We start from the raw sequence: 24,598 nt of genomic DNA, 5'->3' as shown, positions 1-24,598 counted from the left end.
GGTGACAGTCCCCTATCCCACTCTCTAGGCTTGACTACTCTATCCTGGCAGACCTTTATGCATAAACATAATCTGTACCATTCTTTATTTTATTTTGTGTACTATTCTTTTAAATCAAGTTGTTAGAGTAGGCTAAACTGCTGTAATGAACCCTCCCCAAAATAATGGCTCAAACACAGTAAATTGGTTTCTTGCTCATTTAACATCCAGGTAGACATTCTAGGTCAGCAGGAGGCTTTCCTTCACACAGTGATTCAGAGATCAGGCTTCTTTCGCTTATGCCTCTGCCACGCCTAGGGTCCCAGGTTCAAGGCAGTGGGAGAGGAAGAAAACATTGAGAAGGCACACCTCTATGTTTAAAGGCCCTGGTCTAGAAGTGACACATCACTCCTGCTCACATGGCATTAGCCAGCAAGTACAGGTCTAAGCCATGTCCAGAAGATGATGAGAATGGATTTGGGCAGATAGCAAAATGAGTTCTTTTAAATTCTATTGCCATACCTTTTTGTTTTTTAAATATTTTTATTTATTTTTTTAGAGAGAGAGGAAGGGAGGAGACAGAGAGACATTGATGTGAGAGAGAAACATCAATCGGCTGCCTCCTGCACACCCCTCCCAACACCTCCTCCTGGGGATAGAGCCCATAACCTAGACATGTGCCTTGACAGGGAATTGAACCAGCACCCTTTCAGTGCATGGGATGATACTCAACCAACTGAGCCACACCTGCCTGAGCAGCTGCCATAGTCTTTAATAATTAAGAACTCAAATACTAAAGCTTATGTTGTAGATACTAACTATGGTAATCCTAACTATTCTTTTTTTTTTAAATATATTTTATTGATTTTTTACAGAGAGGAAGGGAGAGAGATAGAGAGTTAGAAACATCAATGAGAGAGAAACATCGATCAGCTGCCTCCTGCACATCTCCTACTGGGGATGTGCCCGCAACCCAGGTACATGCCCTTGTCCAGAATCGAACCTGGGACCTTTCAGTCCGCAAGCCGACGCTCTATCCACTGAGCCAAACCGGTTCCGGCGGTAATCCTAACTATTCTAATCATTGCAGAGCTGAATCAGTGAATATACTATGCCATCCTGCTATAGCCTCTTAGGAGCTTTCTCCTCTAACACCTACTGTTCCCATAGCATTGTAGCACCCAAAGGACTAGTGGAGTAGAGCACAGCATTACAGCATTAGTTTCTAAAGATGAATAAGGGCCTGAAAGAAGAACTGTACATTCCATGTTTGGAAAAACAGTTAAGCAATTTAATAGAAATGAGAAGTTTACATATTGGAGCAATGCAGTATGAGGTTGTAGAGAACATGATTTGCAACCCACAGGCCAGAGTTTCTGAGAAGTGGGGAGGCTGATGGGAAGTTATTTTTTTGTAAGAGCCCGGTGAATTGAGTAATAATGAAGCTATGACTTTATCAGGGTGCTGTGGCAAATCTAGTTCAAAAGGCACAAGAAATGGTCTCACTAATTTTTTTTAAATCCTCACACAAGGATATTTTTCCCATTGATTTTTAGAGAGAGTGGGAGGCAGAGGGAGAGATAGAGAGAAACACTGATGTGCGAAAGACACATTGATTGGTTGCCTCTCACATGCCCCTGACCAGGGCTGGGAGCCTGCAACTAAGGTGTGTGCCCTTGATGGGAATTGAACCGGGGACCCTTAAGTCTGCAGGCTGACGCCTTATCCACTGAAGCCAGGGCTCTTCTCATTAATTTTTAAAGAATCTTAGAGTAATAGTGAAAAGAGCAAATATTATAAATATGGAAGGAATGTCTGCCTGTCATGCTTGAGGGAGCTGTCCCTTTCTTAAACTATTTTTGTGCTTCAGGTCAACTCATCTGCAGATCTAGATCAGATGAGACAATGTTTTGTTGTTAACCCTCACCAGAGGATAGACAGACAGACAGACATCGATGTGAGAGAGAGACATCAATTGGGTGCCTCCCGAATGTGCCTTGACCAGGGCTGGGGACTGAACCCATGATCCTTTGATGTGTGGGCCAACACTGTAATCACTGGACAAAACCCACCATGGCAAGACAATGTGTGTTGTTGCTTTTTTTTAAGACATAATGTTTTATTATTGCTCTTTCCTCTCTTATAAGAAGGCACTGGAGGACAGAATGAACCTGAAACAGCAAGGAAGCTCGTATGACAAACAGATTTGGAACCAACTTGAATGGGCTCTGCTGTTTGACATGCAGTGACAAGCAAAGCACAGACTGACAGCCTCAGTGCTCCTCTCCCAGTGCTGGTAATAAAACATACACCGAATACTATTAAGATCTTTTAGGCCCAGGTGTCACCTTTGGCCCTGATAAACATCTCCAGGCTCCACTGGAGTGAAACGAGAACACAAGTGCATCAACAGAATGATGCAACCATCTGCTAGGGAAGAAATCAAAACAGCCCTACCTGACCTTAGCAGTGTCTGCAGACAGCACTTCTATTTAGGGTCCTGATCACTAGGGAATCCCTGCAAGAAGCCAGGGACAGGAGAGGAGAAAAGGGAGTATAAGAATCTGCCTCGCACACCACACTCAGCTAGCGGCTTTACAGGTAGCTGCTAATCTTCACACCCTCATGGGTTTCACATACTTGAGAGGGAGAAATTCAGCAGTTAAACAGCTCCTACTGTTTAGAGCCAGCCTGAGTCACCCTTTGGATGGAGACTCATAGAAGGCAGTGTTACAAGTGAGCAGGCACTTGTCAACAGCATCAAGGTAACTCATTTCCCTCCTGCTGACTTCCACTCATGGGGAGCTCCAGCTGCTCCCAAGGCCCCCAGCAAGTGGAGAGAGATGGGCTGACACGGGATGATCCACTGAGCCCCATGGGCAGAATAGTGGATTTGGAGGAAAGCTCAGGGCCCATCAGTGTGCAGTTTGGTTTTTTTTTTCAGGCTGTGACTGAAATAGAATAGAGTGTTTATGACTTGTCAGGAGTAACAAGTCAGTAAAACTTGGAGAAAAACAAAGATGCTGAGATCTCACTTGGTGCTGAGAGAGTACTAATCCTAATGGCTTTTACAATTACAGACTCAAACGCTCTGTAAGACAGATCTAGCTCCATGCAAAGGGAATTCTAGCATTTTAAAGGACTGCTCCTGCTAATTCTTAGAACCCCAAAGCTGTGCCTGGAAAACCAGTTCATTGAAAACAAAGCTGCCGTGTTACTGGAGGCCGTCTGGGAAGGGAGTGCCACAGGTCCTTCAGTCCATTTGAAGTAAGCAAAATGGCTCTTGTCCCTAAAATGTGATCTGGGTAATAACTTTTGAAGAGACTGTTATTTAAGGTAAACTCATTTGGTTTCCACCAATAAAATGAAGACGTCTGAATTTTATTTGGTTCATTTAACTCTCTAAGGCTGTACAGTCATGAAGTATGTGCTGGGGTATCTAAAAATCAGTTCGTTGCCCAGCCCGTGTAGCTCAGTGGTTGAGCACTGACCTATGAATGAGGAGGTCACAGTTTAATTCCCCGGTCAGGGCACATGCCTGGGTTTCGGGCTCAATTCCCATTGGGGAATGTGCAGGAGGCAGCCAGTCAATGATTCTCATCAATGATAATTCTTTCTTTCTTTCTTCCTTTCTCTCTCTCTCTCTCTCTCTCTCTCTCTCTCTCTCTCTCTCTTCCTCTCTAAAATCAATAAAAAATATATTTTACATATATATATATATATATATTTTTTTTTAATTGAATATCAACTCTTTGCTTCCTCAGGCCCAGTCTCCAAAATGTTTGGTAAGTTTAGGAAAGAGGTCATATCATGCAAGTACACATATTTGTTCTAGTTCACTCCTTCACCAATCCTGGCAAGACTCCAGCCAGCACTCTCAACATCTCCTTCCTCCTCACTCTGCTCTCCTGTTGTCTCTGCAACAGCTAGGTGCTGTCAGACACAGAGAGGACCACCGTGGCAGGGAGAGTGGTACTGAGAGCTCCAATGACAAACAGATTTGGAACCAATGTAAAGGAGCTCTCATGTTTGCCTTGCAAAAAAAGCAAAGCTCTGTACAGATGACAGCCTCAGTGCTTCTCTCCTAGTGCTGGCAATGAAAATACACTGAATACTATTAAGACCTTTTAGACCCAGATGTCACCTTTGGCCCTGATAAGAAGGTGACCCCGGGCATCCTGGCCAGTGATTTTGGACATGTCCATCTAACATATACCACAGTTAAGATCAACTGATACAAACATGGTGTTAATAAATGCCTTTGCATAAATGTGATTCTTGAGTAAAAAAAAAATAAACTTGAAAACTTGGCTCCAGACATGTAACTGAGATGACTTGCAACACCATTTAGGCTTCCTGATAATTGCTTCCCCAGCTACATCTGTCCTTCTTTCCTGAGGAGAACAGAGTATCGCTGTCTGAAGATAGGCTTAGTAATGTATGCTGCTATGAACCAAACTCATGTCAACCCTCTGAACGCCTAGTGAATCAGCTCTGTCTTCTGCAGACTGTCAGCTGACGGCACCCTAGCAGCCTGGTTCCAGTGCAGGCAGGATGGGGGTAAGAGGAGGGTTCCTTTGGCTTCCTAAGTCACTACAACAAAACCAGTTTCCCTCATTCAGGACAAGACTGTTGAACGTCACTGCAAAATATCTGCTGACAAACTTCAAGCTATTCCAATATCTAATAACCACAGGAAGAGATAGCAAGAATTCTGGGGATAAAGTACTGCTCTTCAGAATGTGATCCTTTTTAAACTGATACTTCACCTTGTTCCAGAAAGGATTTAAAGGGAGATGCATCAGGCTAGTGACTATGGCTCTGCCAGTTAACAGTCCAGATGTGTAGCTCCATGCCTCAGACCCTGGGCTAGCATCCTAATGTGTGTTCTCCAAGAACCTCAGATTGGAACGCATTCCATACTACTCTGGGCTGAGAGCAGAGTGCTGCAACATCGCCTCTTGCCCATCTCACCACAGTGGGTCCAGTGCCACACGAGATGCAAAGGAAAAATTCCTGGCCCGTAACCGCTTAGAAGAGTCAAGATATCCAACCAAGTACAGTTTCTAAGCTTGTCCTACCTCAAGGACAAGGCTTGCTTAGGGCAAAAATAAACCTTGTTATAGTTGTTACAAGGATTAAATAAGAAAAAGCCCATACATGCCAAGAATTACGTTCAGTTTAACTGGATGAGGCATCTTTGTGGTCTTCCTCCTGCAGGGGAAGAAAAGATTTCTTCCCTTCTAGGTTCTCTGTCTGGTTAAATCAACTCCCCTAGACCAGTGGTCGGCAAACTCATTAGTCAACAGAGCCAAATATTAACAGTACGATTGAAATTTCTCTTGAGAGCCAAATTTTTTAAACTTAAACTATATAAGTAGGTACATTGTTATTAACTTAATTAGGGTACTCCTAAGGCTTAGGAAGAGCCACACTCAAGGGGCCAAAGAGCCGCATGTGGCTCGCGAGCCGCAGTTTGCTGACCACGGCCCTAGACGATTGGAGAAGGGGGTAGGTGACTGGGGTTTTAAAGGGAAAGAAGACAATTCACAGGAAGATGGGAAGACCCAACTTTTGGTAAACAAATGTTTGCCATACTAAGCAGAAATAGAGGACCTTGGACTTTGAACAAACAGGACCTCCCTCCAGCTTGCCACACCTAGCCCATACTCTTTGCAGTTATCTCTGACGATAACTCTCTTCCTGGACCAGGCCTTCTATCTAAATTCATTTGGGTAGTTAAAGGGGAAGTGAAAAGCTCTTGCTGAGTCTTCTGGGCCTTGATTGACTTCAGCTGAAAGTAACCCACATGCCAAAGAGGCAATTTTGGGGAGGCTTATTCCGAACCCCTTCACTCTCACCCGACCCTTTTTCTTTCCCTTGAAACTGATGGTGTAACCTAAGACTTCCCAAAACATGTTTGTAATATGACTGTCATTTTTAAAGACAGACTTTTGGGTAAGAATTAGAAAACAAATACAGATCCACTGATTTCTCATGGAAATGGATCCTAAAGAGTCCAGCTCTCACACACAACTTGATTTTCTACATTCCCTTTAAAAGAATATAAAGGCAAGGCCGAAAAAGGGGCTTAGTAATAAGTCTGACCGAAAGTAACATTACAGCCCAATGGGCTCAGTGGTTGAGCATCAACCTATGAACCAGGACGTCATGGTTCGATTCCCGGTCAGGGCACATGGCCTGGGTTGAAGGCTAGATTCCCAGTGTGGAGCATGCAGGAGGCAGGTGATCAATGAGTCTCTCTCATCATTGATGTTTCTATCTCTCCCTCTCCCTTCCTCTCTGAAATCAATAAAAATATATCGATTTTAAAAAGTAACATTATAGACATGACCATAAATTCTAACTGGGCAGGTCATGGTGGGTAGTCAGGCACAGGACTATGAAAGGTTTATCTTTGCCTTAAGCAAGCCTTGTCCATTGTTCTTGTGCAACTAGGTTTACATACTTTTGAAATGACAATAATCGTCTTTCCCAGACCTTCCCTGTAACCACCCTTGAGGGAGCATATATAGTCTTAACTATTGTGTACCTCCATTTCTCCCACTTCATGTAATCTTCCTTACATCCCTCCTTAATCCCCAAAGTATAAAAGAAATTGCCAAACTGTCATTCTCCAGAGCATCTGAGCTCTAGCATGTCACCAGTTTGACTCAAACCCTTACAAACAATTGCTACAGGCTTGGACATCTCTGAAATTGAAATTTACTTGGAATAGTGAGCAGGATTCTGAAGAAGCCCGCGCAGGATCACCCTGTGGACCCAAACCTGGTGCTAGGTACCACATGGGCCCCTTGTGCCCCACCAGCCCCTGCTTTGCATGGGGTGAACTTGGGTGAGTTTTCTCTTGGAATTCTAACTTTAAATGGCTGGCCCTAACTTTATTTGAGCTGTTCTTATAAAATCCTCGAGGTGGATATGGGTTGAGATAACCCAGGGAAAGGAAAAGAAAAAGTGGGTGACTGCTTTTAATTTGGGCTTTGCTTACTGAAAAGTCTGAATGAAATCTTTGCTGGTTAAATGAGAGACTGAACTCTCTTTAGCTCTGAAGGAGAAAAGACACTTGCTTCCCCAACCCAATCTTGGGGATTCTTAGATGACTAAGGATCTTCGTGAGGTTGCCTGAGGAAAAATGTCCTCTAGAGCAGCGGTTGCCAAACTTTCGGACCTCACGGACCACCAGTTGGTGACCGCGGCTCTAGAGTGTGAAATAGTCTTATCAGGATATCTACCATATCATCTAGAGACCTTGCATGTAAAGGCTGGTTTTCCCTCGAAGTTTGTTCAGACTCTAGAGATCTCAAAGGAAATGAAAATTAATGTGGGGAATCGGCAAGCCTAACCCAGTCAGCCTCCCATTAATACTCCTGCAGGAAGATTGCCGAAATGAGGATCCTTTGATACTTCTCAACTAATCTTTGCATGCACAATTAGAAAAAGCCAGCTATAAAATTCGGCAAAATGAATGGAAAGCATATTTAATTGGTCTCTCAAAGATTGAAAAAGAGAATTTAAATAAATGGATCAACCTATGATGTTGTTTAGGTGGCAAACCAATTCTTTTAAGGTATTAAAAATAGCTGTTCTTACTTTAAAAGGGAAAGAACATTTGAAACGTGCTTAACTTGTCAAGGACAGATACAAACTGTGTCTGTTGTTTTCTTTTTGTTTTTTGTAAGTTTCTTCTTATCCCAACTGCCAAAACAAAATTTGGATCCAAATTTTTATAAACTAGTGTGTTTTTCCTTAAGGCTAAGGTCTCTGTTTATGTCTATGTATGTCTATGTATGTATGTTGTAAATGTGAGATAATTTTTCTACCTCTGGGTGGTATTGTTAAAATTAATTTAATAAATTAAAATTAACTGGTTTGAAGGCAAGTGGTTGTAAGGATTAGGTATTCTAAAATTCTCAGAAATATAAAAACTCAAATGCTTTTCAAGTTCATGTAATCTAAAGTTAATCCTTTAAAAGTTAGTTTAAATTTGTTGGTTTAAGGAGAACAGACATATCTTTTGAGTTATTGATATTAAATATTTTTAACCAAGTTTTAAAAAAATAAGTCCATGTTAATAATTCATGTGTTGACATCTATGAAATATGTTTCCAGGGGTTATAAAGTGTCTTCATAAAGTGGCCAAGTTAAAGAATGCTAATTGCTTCTTAGTTTTCATTAGAAATTGAGGTTTTAAAGGTTAAAATATCAATATATGTAGGAATAATTTGTGGTGTCCAGAAGGGCCCTTGGAACACCACAAAAGATTTGTGTGTGTGTGCATGCATGTGCGTTTTGTGTGTGTGTTTTTAAATATATTTATATTGATTTCAGAGAGGAAGGAAGAGAGGAAGAGAGAGAGAGAGAGAGAGAGAGAGAGAGAGAGAGAAATATTAATGATTAAAGAGAATCACTGATCGGCTGCCTCCTGCACGCGTCACACAGGGGATCGAGCCCACAACCCAGGCATGTGCCCTTGACCAGAATTGAACCCAGGACCCTTCAGTCTGCAGGCTGACACCATCCACTGAGCCAAACCAGCTAGGGCAATTTGTGTGTGTGTGCTTTTTGTTTGTTTGGTTTTCTAAAAATACATTTTATTGATTTTTTACAGAGAGGAAGGGAGAGGGATAGAGAGTTAGAAACATCGATGAGAGAGAAACATCGATCAGCCGCCTCCTGCACACCCCCTACTGGGGATGTGCCCACAACCAAGGTACATGCCCTTGACCAGAACCGAACCTGGAACCCTTCAGTCCGCAGGCCGACGCTCTATCCACTGAGCCAAACCGGTTAGGGCTGTGCGTGTTTTTTAATGTTAAACTGCATGGGAAGCATTGTAAATAAGTGATTAAAAAAAAAACTTCTAGGATATATAGTATGGGTAAACAATTGTTGTAAATTAAACAAATAGCTGGGTTTTGGGAAACCCAAAACAGCTGCTTAGTTCTTCTGGACTCCCTGGCAAACCCCATTTTTTGGTTTTCACATTCCTTCATACATCACAGTGCATTTAAGCTGGACTTAAGGTAGGTGAAGGAACTTATGAGCTGACGTTATTGAAAAGAGTCATCTTACATTATTGCCAGGTTTGATAAAGTCACTTTAAGAGAATGCCAAATAGGTAGCTGCTTCCTTTCACAGACAGCTCCCAGGAGACAAAAACTTTAGAGATCACTGACTGCCACTTGGAGATTCTGTTTATTGGAAAGGAGATCAAATAAAATACATTCTCCAACCTCACTGTAAGGGACCATATCAGGTGCCTAACTGTGAATGGATATCTACCCCTGACTCTGACACTGACCTCCACCTACAACAGGCACAAAAGACTCTTCAAAGACAAGAAGCCACCGACACCAGAGGTGGACAGCTATCCCAAACACCAACAAGGCCTGTATACCTACAGACTGATGTTGAACTCAGAAATCAATTATTTGATTATCTTACCGGTCTGCTAATAATATTAGTCATAGTAATAGTTATACACTACTTGTTCTTTGAGAGCTTTTCTATATATTCCAATTGTTAATGATTAATAACTTTTAATTCTCCTTTTATGGCTTATGTAAATATTATACTAGATCAGTGGTTCTCAACCTTCCTAATGCCATGACCCTTTAATACAGTTCCTCATGTTGTGGTGACCCCCAATTTCATTGTTACATATTGAACATAATTAAAGCATAGTGATTAATCACAAAAACAATATGTAATTATTATGTGTTTTCCGATGGTCTTAGGCGACCCCTGTGAAAGGGTCGTTTGACCCCCAAAGGGGTCGTGACCCACAGGTTGAGAACCGCTGTACTAGATGCAAAATACAGAAAAATGAGAAGGGTGACAAAATCCAGATCATAATAGTTCACAGGATAGAAATGATCTAGAGTGTTTGTGCAATGATGGCCATGAGACATGACTGCCTTCCATATACATGCCCTTCTTTTTTGGAAAAATTTGACAAGATTATTTCAAAATTGAGACTTCCTAGGAATGAGCCTTCCTACCACAGTGAAACCACACTATCTAAAAGGTTGGTCATCGATGCATCCTTTGGATTGATTTATGACCAAAAGGAGGAATTGTGGATGAAAAATGGATTCTGTAGTAAGTATGATCAGTTGCTAGGGTAACCTGATCATAAATTCTTAGCTGGGAAGATCATGGTGGGTAGTCACACCCCAAGCCTATAAAATTGTTATCTTCGCTTTAAGCAAGTCCTGTCCATTGTTCTTGTGAATGAAATGTGAATGAAATCAAGACTCTAATAAATCCGACAGGTCTAGTGACTAAAAATAACCTCACGGGGTGATCTGAGCATACATTACTCTCTGGGCACGTCATGGTGGGTAGCCACGTCCTAAACATATAACTTCTTCAGTATATCTATTCCTTAAGCAAACTCTGTCCATTGTTTCTGTGCTTCTAGGTTAACACACCTTAAATGCCAGAGTAATCCTTTTTTTTAGACCCCTTGCAGGCATGACCACCCTCAAGAAAGCACATAATCTGAACTATCCTGTAATAATAAAAGCCTAATATGCTAAGTGTCTGACCATTCGTTTAACCGTTTGACCAGTTGCTATGATGCACACTGACCACCAAGGGGCAGACGCTCTGACCGGTAGGTTAGCTTGTTGCTGGGGTCCAGCTGATTGGGACTGGGCAAGATGGGCTGGACACACCTGGAGCCTTCCTGCAGTCCCTCCCTGGCCCTGATCGTGCACGGGGCCTCTAGTCCTGTAATAAGAAACTGTAGCCTGGCTGAGCATGGACCCGTGAACCAGGCCCTGTCGGATGGGGCACATGCCTGGGTTGTGGGCTTGATCACCAGTAGGGGTGCGTGCAGCAGGCAGCCAATTGATGTTCCTCTCTCATCGAAATGTTTCTATGTCTCTATCCTAGGCAGTACTTAATGCTTCAATCTTTCTATTCTAGGCAATATTTAATGGCTGATAACATCATTTCTGGTGGAAGTGTATACTGCTATCCATGAAGCAGAATTGCTGGGGGGGGGGGGGGGGAATTGAACCTAAATCTGACCAAGGACCTCTAGATCCAAATACAATTTACAGGAAATACAGAGGACAAAAGAACAAGTCATAGGTTGACATGAGGATGTGATCTGCAAAATCCAAACTGAGAGATTCTGCAGACACATGACCTAGTTTCTTCTACATTAAGCTGCAAGGAAGAAGGAAATAACAGAGGAGGGACCTATAAAGGACTTAAGAGATAGCAATCAATATAGAAGTTATTTGCATCCCTACTCAAACTGTAAAAATAAACATTAAAAATATAAGTTAATGGGGTAGGGTGACCATTAAAAGGTGTAAGACTTACTTGTCCCTGTTGAAAATAAGGGAATAGACCTCCCCCCCCCCACTTTGTTTCAAAATTTCTCTTTCTGTCCTTTTCAAATGTATATAAATCTTTATAATGACTAAAGGAGCCCGTGCCAGTCTCACAACCCAAGAATGTTTCCTCAAGGATCTGGGAACCATCTTTTTGAAATGCAAACATCTAGCCCTCTTTTCCCAGTTCCTATGGGAGAATAATAGGCTAACTTCTGTGGGCACAAAATATAAGAATTCTTTAAAAGTTATCCCCAATACCTTTACCACACCTAAAAGGTGGAGGGTGCCTTGCTCCAATATGCAAAACTGCCTCCCCCGTTAAGATGAAAGGTCTGTTTACCCTTCAGATAAATGGAATCAACTAACACAGGTGGCCAATCCAATTTCTTTTAAGTTAGAATGCACTATATGTGACAAAAGGTACTATCAAGTTCTCTTACTGGAGGACTAGTTATCATTTATCTTGAAAACATCTAATGTCTTGCACCTTCTTGGCTATATAAATGAGTGAGATTTCTTTATTTTTGTAATCTTTTAGCAGATTGCCTGATTTAATGCTTATTCAATATTACCTGTTTTCTTTCTCTACGTCTTGGAGGGGTTCTCTCAGTTGGGGAGGTTTTTAAAAACTTTTATTTCCCCAACACTGGGTATTTGATATTAACTTATTTTAGGTAAGGTAAAGGTATTGTGGATAAGTTTTAAAGAATTCTTGTATTTTGGAGATAATGAAATATTTGCAGATGAAACAATATGATGTTTGTGATTTGCTTCAAAAGGTATGGAGGTAGAGTGAAAAACATTCCTGTGTACTGATGATTGATGTTGGGTGACATATGTATTAAATTCATTATGCTACCATCTCTACTATTGTTATGTTGGAACACTTCCATAATGAAAAGAGAAGATCCATGGAAGCCAGCTGGCATGCAGGTATGGAGCTGGGAGCGGAAACAAGTGTGGGAGACAAAGTTTTGGACGTCAGCATTCAGGTGATAGGAAAGCCACGGAAATGGACAGTGTTAACCGGCGTAGCATAAAGCAAGAGGATCAAGGACAGAACTCTGAGGAACAGCAACATGTAAGGGATAGGAAGCAGATCTGGCAAAGGAACCTGAAGAGTTAAAACCAGAAGAGAGTGGTGTCAGTTTCAATTAAGGTGAGTGGAATGTAGCTGGCCTCCAACCTCAGCAAAACCAGTTTCATTGCAATGATGGCCCGGGACACCAGATTATAGCCAGTGTGAAAGGGCAGTGGGGAAGCCAGGATGGTGGCTCTGAAGAGAACAAAACTACTATAGCTAGAAGGCTACATATGGTCAAGGGCGGGGGGTGGGGTGGGAGGTAGATAAGATTAATTACCGCAGGGACAGGTGAATGGAGAGAAGTTGAGAAACAAGGGGAGAGAAGGGATAACAGCAGGAACAAGGACTCTCAGAACACAGGAAGGTAAGGGATCCAGAGCACAGGGAGATGATGTGGCTAAGCGATGCTTGTGCAATATCTATTCTTCCCTTCTGCAGAGACAGGAGTTTCACTTGGGAGCATGACTTTTTAGAAGAGAGACTAAATTCACCACCACATTCTTTTTTAAAAAAATATATTATTTATTTCAGAGAGGAAGGGAGAGGGAGAGAGATAGAAACATCAATGATGAGAGAGAATCATTGATTGGCTGCCTCCTGCTCACCCCCAACTGGGGATCGAGCCCGCAACCCAGGCACGATTCAGTATGAACCTGAAGAGTGTTCATAATGACCGGAATCAAACCTACGACCCTTCAGTCCACAGGCCAACACTCTATCCACTGAGCCACGCCGGCTAGGGCTCACCACCACCTTCTGTAACTGGGTGTGGCCATGTGACCCATTGGGGTCAACAGGATAAGCAGAAGTGTCCTGCAGCAACTTCTTGGGAACATTCCTAAGGGAAAGCACAAGTTCTCCCTTTGCTTGCTTCTTTGTTCATTCTTCCATCCTGCTGCCAGAACTGAGGCCATAGGCATCTTGGACCATTAGATCCAGGCCCGCTGCTAACGCAGCACGGTAAGAATCGAGGTCTGAACTTCCAGGAACGGAGCTGCTAAACCAGCTCCAGACTTCTCTCTAAACTCTGTTCACTGGAGAGTGAAATGAACTATTTTTCTTAAACTTCTATTTTGGGCTCTGATTATCATGTGCAATTGCAACTACCACATTGTCATGTCCCTATGAGAAGAAGCTACAACCTCAGGTGACCTTCCTTGTCCTTCATACATTTCTATTCTAATTTACTTTTAAGTGTTCCTTTTTATATGTATTTTAAGTTGTGGTAAAATACACATAAAATAACCACCTTACACTATTTTTAAGCGGTATTAAGCACATTCATCATTGTTCTGTGAGTATAACACCATCTATTTCCAGAACTCTTTTCATCTTGCAAAACTGAAATTTTGTACCCATTAAACAATATTTCTCCATTCCCTCTCTCGCTAGTCCTGGCAACCACCATTCTACTTTCTGTCTCTATGAATTTGACTATTCTAGGTACCTCATAAGTGGACTCATCCATCATGTATTTGTCTTTTTGAGAGTGGTGTATTTAATTTAGCACAATGTTTTCAAAGTTCACCTATTCTATAGCACATATCAGAATTTCCTTCCCTTTTAAGACTGAATAATATTCCATTGTATGTGTTAACCACATTTTGCTCATCCATTCATCATCAATAGACACGTGGGTTGCATCCACCCTTTGGTTATTACGGATAAGCTGTTATGAACATGGGTGTACAGATATCACTTTGAGATGTTACTTTCAACGTTTGAATATACCAGTATGCTTGGAGTGAAACTGCTGGATCCTACTTTTCATTTTTTGAGGAACCACCATACTGTTTTCCATAGTGCCTATGTCATTTTACATAGGACAGAGAGGTTCCAATATCTTCATATTCTTACCAACACGTTTGTTTGTTTTTTTACACTAGCTATCCTAATGGGTATCATTAATTTGCTTTTAACCGATTAAGAATGACATTAATAGCAAGAGCCTAGTACATTGTCTAGAACATGGTAAATGTTAGATATGGAACAACTTTGAAATAAAAAGATGTAAGTTAAACCATTTGCTGCTCATATAAGCAGGAAATATATAGTTATATTGAAATTTAATAACAGATTTTCCTATATTCAGGCACATCATCAGTGATGGAGGCCTTTGCTAAGGCATGAGCAAATTACCAATTCCAGAAGAGCTTCATCACACTCCAACAGAAACCAGTTCCCATGAGCAGTCACTCCCCACTTCCTCCCCTACCCCACCCCCACCCCCAGCACTTGGGAACCACTAATCTACTTTCTGTTTCTATGGATTTGCCTATTTTTAGACATTTCATACAATGGAATCATATAATATGAGGTATCTTTATTTTTTTATTTTTTTAAAATATATTTTATTGATTTTTTACAGAGAGGAAGGGAGAGGGATAGAGAGTTAGAAACATCGATGAGAGAGAAACATTGATCAGCTGCCTCCTGCACATCCTCTACTGGGGATGTGCCCACAACCAAGGTATATGCCCTTGACTGGAATCGAACCTGGGACTCTTCAGTCTGCAGGCCGACTATCCACTGAGCCAAACCGGTCAGGGCAATATGAGGTATCTTTTAATACACAATACTTTTCTTTAAAAAATGTTTTTTTATTGATTTTAGAGAGAGAGGGAGAGAGAAAAATCAATCGGCTGCCTCTTGCATGCCCCCTACTGGGGATCGAGCCCACAACCCAGGCCTGCGCCCTGACAGAGAATTGAATCATGCCCTTCTGGTTCATTGGTCAATACTCAACCACTGAGCCACACCAGCAGGCTCTATGTGGCCTTTGTGTCTGCCTTCTTTCACTTAGTATAATGCTTTTTTAAGGTTCACCCATTGTATGGCTATATCACAATTTTTTTAAAAACAACTCAAATCTCCCACAAAAATCCAGACTTCAGGCTTTTCTTGGAAAACCAAAAATAAAACAATAGAAGGCCCTCCCCTGCCCACATGGGATCCACTGGCTAGCCCAGCAACAGCTTCTTCCTTGGACACTCCAGGCACCTTTCTACCCCAGGTCTTCGCACTTACTGTTTCCTCTGCCTGAAACGCTTTTCTCCCAAATATGCACATGGCTCCTTTCCTCACCTCAGGGATCTGTTCACTGACACCTCCTCAGTATGGCCTCCCTATCTACATATACAATGCTGCCCTGTCCCCATACTTGCTATCCTCCTGTCCCTTGCTTTCATTTACTCATTAGCACTCATCATTATCTGAGATACTATATATTTTATTTTGTCTGTTTCAAACCACCCCAACAGAGTTCTAGAACAGGAGTTTCTGTTTTGTTCACTGTTGTATTCTCAGCACCTAGAACTTAGTAGGCTCAAGTTGTTGAATATACAAATTAGTGAATGAATGAACATGTTATAGTTTTTAGTGACTAAAAGCTGCTCCTAAGAAAACTAAACCTGGAAAGGATGTTTAAACAGTTCTGACACATACTTTATATTAATTCACATTTTTAGTTCAAGGAGTTTCGGCATATATGCAGTCCTGTAATCACCACCACACTTAAGATATAACACATTTAAAATAATTCACAGTAACACATTATGGTAGGTCTGTTTGCTACAAGTAGGCCTGGAACTTGGAGATATCTTTAATTAAAACTTTAGGCTGCTGTTTTCAAAAGTCATAGCAAGGAACATGATGGTTCAAAAATCAAAGCACCAAGAGAACAGAGAGTTGTTAAAATCCACAGGGACTAAAATATAGTCCTAAATCAAAGGACAAAGAAACTGTAACCTAATGAGTTATATTAACTTTCAAGAACATTGTGTAAAGTAGTAGGAAAAAAGCAAGCAAAGGAACAAGAATTTATTAACAAAGACCTTTGAGGATTCCAGTCCAAAATTTTTTTTTAATTGATGTTTTTATTTTTGTGTTTAGAGAAAGTGAGAGATCAATTTGTTGTTCCACTTATTTATGCATTCACTGGTTGATTCTTGTATGTGCCCTAAGTGGGGATAGAACCTGAAACCTTGGTGAATCGGGACAATGCTCTAACCAACTGATCAACCAGGCAAGGCTCAAAATTTTGTTTCTCATTGGTATTTGTAAACTGTTTTATCAGCAATCAGGATCTTTAAGCTTCAGGCAACAGAAACCTGTTCTGGCTAAGTCCAGCAGAACAGCAATCTGTTTAATTATTGTAATTCCTAGGAACTTTAATTAGGGCCCTAAGCTGGTTTAAAGGCACACTGCCCAGAAATATTGGCCCCATCAGTCACATTGCAGGATGGCACAGAGAAGATGCTGCTGATGCCTCCACTACTAGGGAAAGGCAGCTTGCATGGACAGAGGCTACTGACCAATTGCTGCCATCATTGCCCATCACAAAATGAGTTATTTGCTGCCTTGAAATTTGAACCAAAGTTTAGGATAGGTGCTTCTGGTGGTGGAACCTCAGTCAAGTGCCCACAACCCTAGCTGCAATGAAAACAAGGTGGAATGTGGGTGGAAATAAGTCTAAGAGGTAGATGAAGGTCAAATTATGGAGGACCTATCCTATTGGTTAAGTGTGGAGCGCATACCATTAGTGATTAAAGGACAGATACCAAAATGTAAAACTATTAAAAGGAAAATATATTAGAAAGATGTATCTAGCACAGCCTGAGATGTCATTGTTTATTGGAGGGACAAGTTATATTTTAAAGTAGGAAGCTTTAGACTCAATTAAAAAAATAAAAGCCAAAGTAAATATGACAAATTAGATGGTATATGACTCTAAATTTTCTCCTTCTAATATAAATATTTTGGAGGAGTGCATGACCAGATTCTGCAGATAGCGAACTGGGAGTGTGCCTCAGCAAGAATTCTTACCTTTGCCTGCTCATTCTAGAGATCCCAGGATCTTTCTACTGCAGGCACTTCAGCATAAGCAGTGCCCAGCTGGTGAGGTATCCTATTCATGATGCCAACTGTGGGGGCAGAATAAACTTACTCTACCCTCAAGGTTCTTTTGGTCATATACTCCTTCAAAAAAATTGAAGAAGAGGGATACTTCCTAATTTTGTGAGGCCAACATTATGCTGATACCAAAACCAGGCAAGGATAACACATAAAAAAGAAAATTACAGTCCAATATCTGATGAACACAGATGCAGAAATCTTCAACAAAATACTAGCAAATCAAATACAACAATACATTAAAAAGATAATGCATCATGATTAAGTGGGGTTCATTCCAGGGATGCAAGGATGATTCAACATATGCAAATCACTTAATGTAATACACACATTAACAAAATAAAAGATAAAAGTCACATGGTCTCATCAATAGATGTAGGAAAAGCATTTGACAAGATACGACACCCACTTATAATTAAAACACTCAATACAATGGGTATAGAAGGAAAGTACCTGAGCATAATAAAGGCCATATATGACAAACCCTCAGCTAATATGCTCAATAGTGAAAAACTGAAAGCTTTTCCTCTAAGCTCAGGAATAAGATAAGAATGCCCACTTGTGCCACTGTTATTCAACATAGTACTGGGAAGTCCTAGCCAGAGCAATTAGGCAAGAGAAAGAAATAAAGGGCATCCAAATTGGGAATGAAGAAGTAAAACTGTCACTATTTTCAGATGACATGATTCTATATAGAGAAAACCCTAAAGATTCCACCCAAAAGATGATTAGAAGCAATAAACAAATACAATAAAGTTGCAAGATACAAAATCAATATACAAAAATCTTCTGGGTTCCTATATACTAACAATGAAATATTGGAAAAAGAAATGAAAAAAACAGTCCTATTTGCAATAGCAACAAAAAGGGTAAACTATCTAGGAATAAAGGAAGGAAGTGAAGGACCTACTCACTAAAAACGGTAAGACACTGTTGAAAGCAATTGAAGACACAAAAAAATCTATATATATAAAAGTGTAATATGCAAATTGACCAGACAGTGGAACGACTGGTCAGCTATGACACGCACTGACCAACAGGGGGCATACACTCAACATAGGAGCTGCCCCCAGCCCGCAGGATCCAATCACCTGATTGGGGCCTACAGGCCAACATCTTTTTTTTTTTTATATATATATATTTTATTAATTTTTGTTGTTTTTTACAGAGAGGAAGGGAGAGGGATAGAGAGTTAGAAACATCGATGAGAGAGAAACATCAATCAGCTGCCTCCTGCACACCCCTTCTGGGGATGTGCCCGCAACCAAGGTACATGCCCTTGACCAGAATCGAACCTAGGACCTTTCAGTCCGCAGGCTGACGCTCTATACACTGAGCCAAACCGATTACGACCAGGCCAACATCTTAATCCCTCCCCCCGGCTGGCAGGCTGATCACCCAATGGGGAATGGGGAACCAGGGGTGGGTGGCAGTGGACACGGGTGGTGCCGGGGGCCTGATCATCGGCCAGGCATAGGGACCCTACCTGTGCACAAATTTTGTGCACCGGGCCTCTAGTGTAAATATATCTCCTGTTCATGAATTGGAAGAATTAACATAGTTAAAATGGAGCAGAAGAACAAATGTCCTAAATTGGGACAAATAAATGGGAATAGATGTCCCAAATAGGTCAGGATAGCTCCCAAATGACTTCCTGAACTCCAGGACTCTTGGCCTGGTCACAGTGGCACATTAGATAATTGTGCCAGAGGCTGTCACCTCTTTTAAGTACCACAGGGAGGTCAAATTACCATAACTATAATGAGGGAGACCTTAAACTACTATCCTTAGTTTACAGCTATTTTCCCCCACACTCATTCTACTTCTGAAGAAAAAGGGGCAAATGACCATGGCTGGCAGCGCTAACCAGAATCAGGAGCAGAGGCACTACGCCTCTGCCATGGCCTTGTTCATTTCTCCTCTCAGGTTCTCTTTATATATTCAAATTAAGTGGTTACTTGAGAGAGGACCCACTGAGTGTGCCTCCCAAGCCTCACACCAGGTCAAATACATTCATTCCAGAAAACAGGAAGTTTAACCATTGCCATGGCAACATTGATAGCCCTGCGACATCAGAGCAGAAGGCAAAAAACAAAGGGATTTGTGAATGTTAACCTCTCCGTGGGTCTTCTCTCCCTTGAAACTCACCCATACTGCTTATTTGAAAGTGCTCGAAGAGCCTGAGTTTTTTTGGTACTATTTCTGAATAGAGCTTTGGAACTTCTCTGTACTTTACTCTAACATGTTCCTGGAGATTAGCCCAGCCCCAGGCTGGAAATCTGCTGAGTGCCACAATCTTATTAATATGCAGTGAGATTCTATTTCTGACCACTCACCAGCAGTCTGGCTACCAATTGGGCTACCAATCAGCTACAAGGTAAGAATATAAATGATAAAACTAAAAATATTTTTTTTTAATGAAAGGGAAAACCAAATAAATCGAAGCTTCACCATCACTTTAGGTTGAGAGTTTACAGAGGAAGCATTATGGTATTTAAGGGAGAACAGCTGCCCCAGGGTGGAGTGGAAAAATACCATGAGCTGGGACAGGAAAGGAGGTCTGTAAGGCTGAGGAGAGGCTGCTACAAATGTGCCCCTCCCCCTCGTTCAGCAGCCTCCACTGAATACTGTCTCCTGTGTGAGAGGCTGAAAAAGGATTCTTGTCAAGAGTCGCGAGGCAGAATCCAGCAATGAGCAGGCAATTCGAGCAAGGCCAGGCCTAGTTTATCAGATGGGCTGCACAGGTCTATCCAGTATTAAAAAGCAGTGATTGCCAGAGATTGCTTTTTTAAAAGGCAGAATGTGTATAGCTGATATAAAGGGACAGTATCCTCATTTATAAGCGAGAATAAAAACCTCCTCCATTAGGTAATGTGTGACACATTAACACTAAATCTTACCAATTTATCTTTCATCTTTGGTGGTGAACTTGAAGAGTAAATAAAATGATTAGGAAAGAAACCCTATTGCCCTAGCCCAGCAGTTCTCAACCTGTGGGTCGCGACCCCTTTGGCGGTCAAACGACCCTTTCACAGGGGTCGCCTAAGACCATCCTGCATATCAGATATTTACATTACGATTCATAACAGTAGCAACATTACAGTTATGAAGTAGCAACGAAAATAATTTTATGGTTGGGGGTCACCATAACATGAGGAACTGTATTTAAAGGGCCAGAAGGTTGAGAACCACTGGATAGAGTGTTGGCTGCGGACTGAAGGGTGCTGGGTTGTGGGCTCCATCCCCAGTGTGGGGTGTGCAGGAGGCAGCCGATGGATGATTTTCTCTCATCATTAATGTTTCTGTCTCTCTCTCCCCCTCCCTTCCTCTCTGAAATCAATAAAATATATTTAAAAGAAAAGAAAGAGACCCTATTGCCCAGCCAGCATGGCTCAGTGGTTGAGAGTTGACCTATGAACCAGGAGGTCACGGTTCGATTCCTGGTCGGGGCACATGCTCACCTAGATTCTGTATTACTATCTCCAGGATCTATAGCTTCCTGCTGCCATGCCTTTTACACTCACAGATATATGAATGGTCCTAATGTGAATGGAGAAAATGGCCCCTAACATCCACTGGAAACACTTGGGTTGGCTATAAGGAAGAATCTTCCTACCATAAAGGTAATGGAATTTGATGTCCTATTACTAAAAAAAAGGGTTCTCCATTACTACATAAATGGCATTTATCGCTGAGTTCCATTGACTTCTGCCCCTGTAAATTTTGAGTGCCATATAAGAATGCAACTTTACTTTTGATTACCTGGGGTGTTTGTGAAAAGCACTTGTTTGGGTCCTACCTCAGTGCCAATAAACCGAACTCTTCCATGGAGGAGCCTAGGAATCAGTATTTTTAACAAATAGCCCAAGTGATTTTCATAATCAGGAAAGTTTGGAAAACACTAATCTAAGGCTCTGCTTATAGTAATATAAAGCTATTAATCCTCGGGAAGAAATGGATGATTCAAAGAGGGAAACTGGCTAGACAGATGAGTCATAAGCACCTCATGAGTGAGTTAGGAAAGCCAGAATTTTAGGGGGAAAGGTTGACTGTGCAGTTAGAGTTGGAGCTAGCATTCTTAGCACCACTTTGCAGTCATTAGTGGCTTGTTCCACGCCCTGCCTCTCTACCTCCTTGCCTTCCACACACACTTTTTATTGCAACAAGACTTTGCCTGAAGACTCTGATAGATCTTAAACTGCAGGTGGAATCCAGTAGCAGACGAGAGACACTTCCCAAGTCCCTGCATGTGAGAGAGAAGACTGAACGGTCTGTTACCTCCCTGCACTGACATCTCAGATCCCCCACTTACCCAAATTGGAGAGCCTTTTCATCAAGCCAGCTTCTCTGATAGCAGCAGGACCATGTTCCACTCCTTTTCTTTTCTGTCACACAAATTACACAATGAGATGCGAGGGGAGATGACTGAAAAGACAACTATAGTTCACAAAAATACAGACATCTGCTATGCTACACGGGATGTATCCGCAAGGAATGTATTCCAAGAGACCCCCGTGGATGCCTGAAATCGCAGACAGTACCGGACCCTATGATAAAGTTTAATTTATAAATTAGGCACAATAACAGATTAACAACAATAATAATAAAATAATTATAACAATAAAATAAGGGTTAGCTGAGCACGCAGTGCTGTATCTCAACCTGATAACTGAGAAGGCTAAGTGACTAACCCGTGGGTGATGCCTACAGCATGAACGCACCCGACAAAGGATCCTGGACAGGACAGAGCAGGACTGCTTGAGATTCATCACAGCTGCTCGCAATAGGGTGCAATTGAAAACTTGTGAATTGCTTATTTCTAGAATTTCAATTTGACATTTTCGGACCACAGTTGATCGTGGGTCACTGAAATATTGGAAAGGGAAACCAAGGGAGGACGAATGATCTTAGTTCCCAATAGAACCCTCCCCAAACCTGACATTCTCAATATTTTCACCCGAGGTCTGGCTATTTCACACACTCGCAGGGAAGGAGGGGAAAACAACAATCACTGGAATCAAATTAACCTTCCAAGCCCCATGTGTGAAGGGCGAGCGGGAGCCAAGACAGGCTGAGCCAGGTGAGGAGGATCTGGTGGTTGGTGTACGTGGCTGGCAGGGGCCAGGTCCCTGGCTTCTCTACCAGTGAGCTCCCAGGGCTGCGGGTTTCTTTCACGAAGAGAGAACAGCCCCTCCCGTCCTGCCAACGCTGGCGCGGCCAGCGCCAATTTCCTTCCCAGTTAATGCTCTGAGAACGAATCCTGAATTCTTAGAAATCGCTCCCTTTCGCCTGCACTCTCTCTATTTTACACAGCGGATTCCTGCCGGTTTCTCCTCCTCCAGCCCCTCCCGGGACTCCTCTCCCTCCTTTCCGCTCCTCCATCACCCTCCGCGGGACCCACCACTTCCTCGCTCCGCCCAGGGAGGCCGCGGAAACCCGCCAGCTCGGAGCCCCCGGCCGAATCGCACACAGGGTTCCTCCATCCCCTCCCTCCTTCCCTGTGTTCTAGGGGGAAAAGTCCCACGTGCTCTCCCGGTGCCCAATCGCCAGAACCACCAGGTTTTCCCCATCCTCTCCTCGATTCTTCGAACCCCTACCCCCCACCCGCTCCGCTTTCTCTGGTTCTAGCGGGCGGAGATCCCGTTCCCCGGTGCCAGGTCCTAGTTCTCACCTGTCCCCGTGAGAACGGGGCTCCGATCACAGCCACCGAGTGGACAGACTTTTTCAGAACGAAATGCACTTGCGTCCGGAGACGCGAGAGGCTGCAGCTTAGGGACATGATGGGCAGCGCGGAACGTTGCCAAGCGACCGGCTGCTCCGTGCGCTTCGCCGCCTGAAGTGAGCGCCGCCGCCGGCAGCTGCGCTTACCTCCTGGTGCGCGAGCCGCACCGCGCAGCCCCGAGACGTCACGGCCCCGCCCCGACCCCGCCGGTGGGGCCCCCAACCAGCCTCCCGCACACCTTCCGGCAGGCCCCGCCCACTGCTCCCTGATGTCACCCCACCACCAGCCGGCTCTCCATCCAGGGAGCCCCAGCGGCTGACACCGTGAAACCAATGATCAGGGTCTGGTCATTAAGAGATGGTTACAACAGGTGTGTCCCTCCGTGGACAGCGGCCAGTCCTCGCTGATCAAGGAAAGGGATGGCTAGGCTGAGACTGGTCTCACCCGACCCTCAGGGAGTGCCCTGCCAAGACCAAGCCTGCATCCACCTGCTCCGGTCCATCTCAGAGCTCAAGGTCCAAAAAACGCGCTTACCTTTGGGAATTGAAGGCCAGGAGATCAAATCTAGATCAGAGCTCTCTGGGCCAGGCATATTAATAAAATCCCACCTAGTTTCGGTGTTTCGGATGGGAAGCTTAGGATTTACAATTACTTTCCAGATGTTTTCAATTCTTTACCTGAATAATGAGGACACTGGTTATTAAAAACCAAACACAGCAACATATCTGAACTAGCTGAAAGTAACAATTAACTAGAGTATTAGTAATTGATAATAATAAATTAGACTGGACTTCCTTCTGGAGGAAGCCCAGGTCCTGGGTGCCAGAGGGAAGCCGGTGCCGGCAGCCGGGGGAAGGAAGGTCTACTCTTGTATGAATTTCGTGCCTCCGGCCTCTAGTATTTTAATAATAGTAACCAACAGTTTCTTTTTTTTTCTTTAAGTATATTTTTATTGATTTTTACAGAGGAAGGGAGAGGGATAGTTAGAAACATAAATAAGAGAGAAACATCGATCAAGCCTGCAACTAAGGTACATGCCCTTGACTGGAATCGAACCCGGGACCCTTTAGTCCTCGGGCCGAGGCTCCATCCACTGAGCCAAACCAAACCGGTTAGGGCAGTACCAACAAAGTTTCTTAGAACTTTTAGCCCTCTAACAGTTCCATAAAGCACGGTAGCCCCCCTCATCTTGGTTTTGCTTTCCCAGGTTTCAGTTAACCACGGTACACAAAGAGTAAATGGAAAATTTAATGAGTTTTAAATTGCATGTTATTCTGAGTTATTGATGAAATCTCCACCATCTTGCTCCATCCTGGCTGGGCTGTGAATCACCCCTTCATCCAGCATATCCACAGATGCATGACACCCATTCATTAGTCACCTAGTAGCCCTCTTGACTATCAGATCAATGGGTCCTTATTGCTTCATCACAGTGCTTGAGTTGGAGTTACCCTTGTTTTACTCAATAATGGCCTCAGGTGCAAGAGTAATGATGCTGGCAATTCAAATATGCCAAAGAGAAGCCGTAGA

At 42.7% G+C, this 24,598-nt stretch overlaps 2 protein-coding genes across 8 annotated transcripts in view; one reads left to right on the top strand and one right to left on the bottom strand.

Moving 5' to 3' along the window:
- The window catches only part of VTI1B (vesicle transport through interaction with t-SNAREs 1B), a 40,439-nt gene extending 26,628 nt beyond the window's left edge, over window positions 1–13,811 (top strand). For 4 of the 5 annotated variants that reach the window (XR_004967741.1, XR_004967744.1, XR_004967742.1 and 1 more), the window contains 3 exons: window positions 2,127–3,246; window positions 6,681–6,835; window positions 12,131–13,811. The gene's annotated coding sequence lies outside the window, so the exon portion shown is untranslated. The remainder of the gene's footprint in view (window positions 1–2,126; window positions 3,247–6,680; window positions 6,836–12,130) is intronic. The other variant, XR_004967745.1, reaches the window with a different exon arrangement.
- Window positions 1–23,220, bottom strand: part of ARG2 (arginase 2) — a 36,704-nt gene extending 13,484 nt beyond the window's left edge. The window contains exons 1-3 of one of the 3 annotated variants that reach the window (XM_036310620.1): window positions 23,018–23,146; window positions 22,068–22,212; window positions 21,659–21,731 (exon numbers count right to left, since the gene is read on the bottom strand). In XM_036310620.1, coding sequence (XP_036166513.1) covers window positions 21,659–21,731; window positions 22,068–22,115 — 121 coding nt within the window. In that variant the 5' untranslated portion in view covers window positions 22,116–22,212; window positions 23,018–23,146. Of the gene's footprint in view, window positions 1–21,658; window positions 21,732–22,067; window positions 22,213–23,017 lie in introns of all 3 variants that reach the window. The other 2 variants (XM_036310612.1, XM_036310604.1) reach the window with 2 other exon arrangements.
- Window positions 23,221–24,598: the final 1,378 nt, after the last annotated feature.

This window comes from Myotis myotis, unplaced genomic scaffold (genome assembly GCF_014108235.1).
Source record: "Myotis myotis isolate mMyoMyo1 unplaced genomic scaffold, mMyoMyo1.p scaffold_m19_p_1, whole genome shotgun sequence".
NCBI classification, from domain to species: Eukaryota; Metazoa; Chordata; class Mammalia; order Chiroptera; family Vespertilionidae; genus Myotis; species Myotis myotis.
The sequence above is the reverse complement of the archived record's forward strand: the minus strand, read 5'-3'. Positions and strand labels throughout refer to the sequence as shown.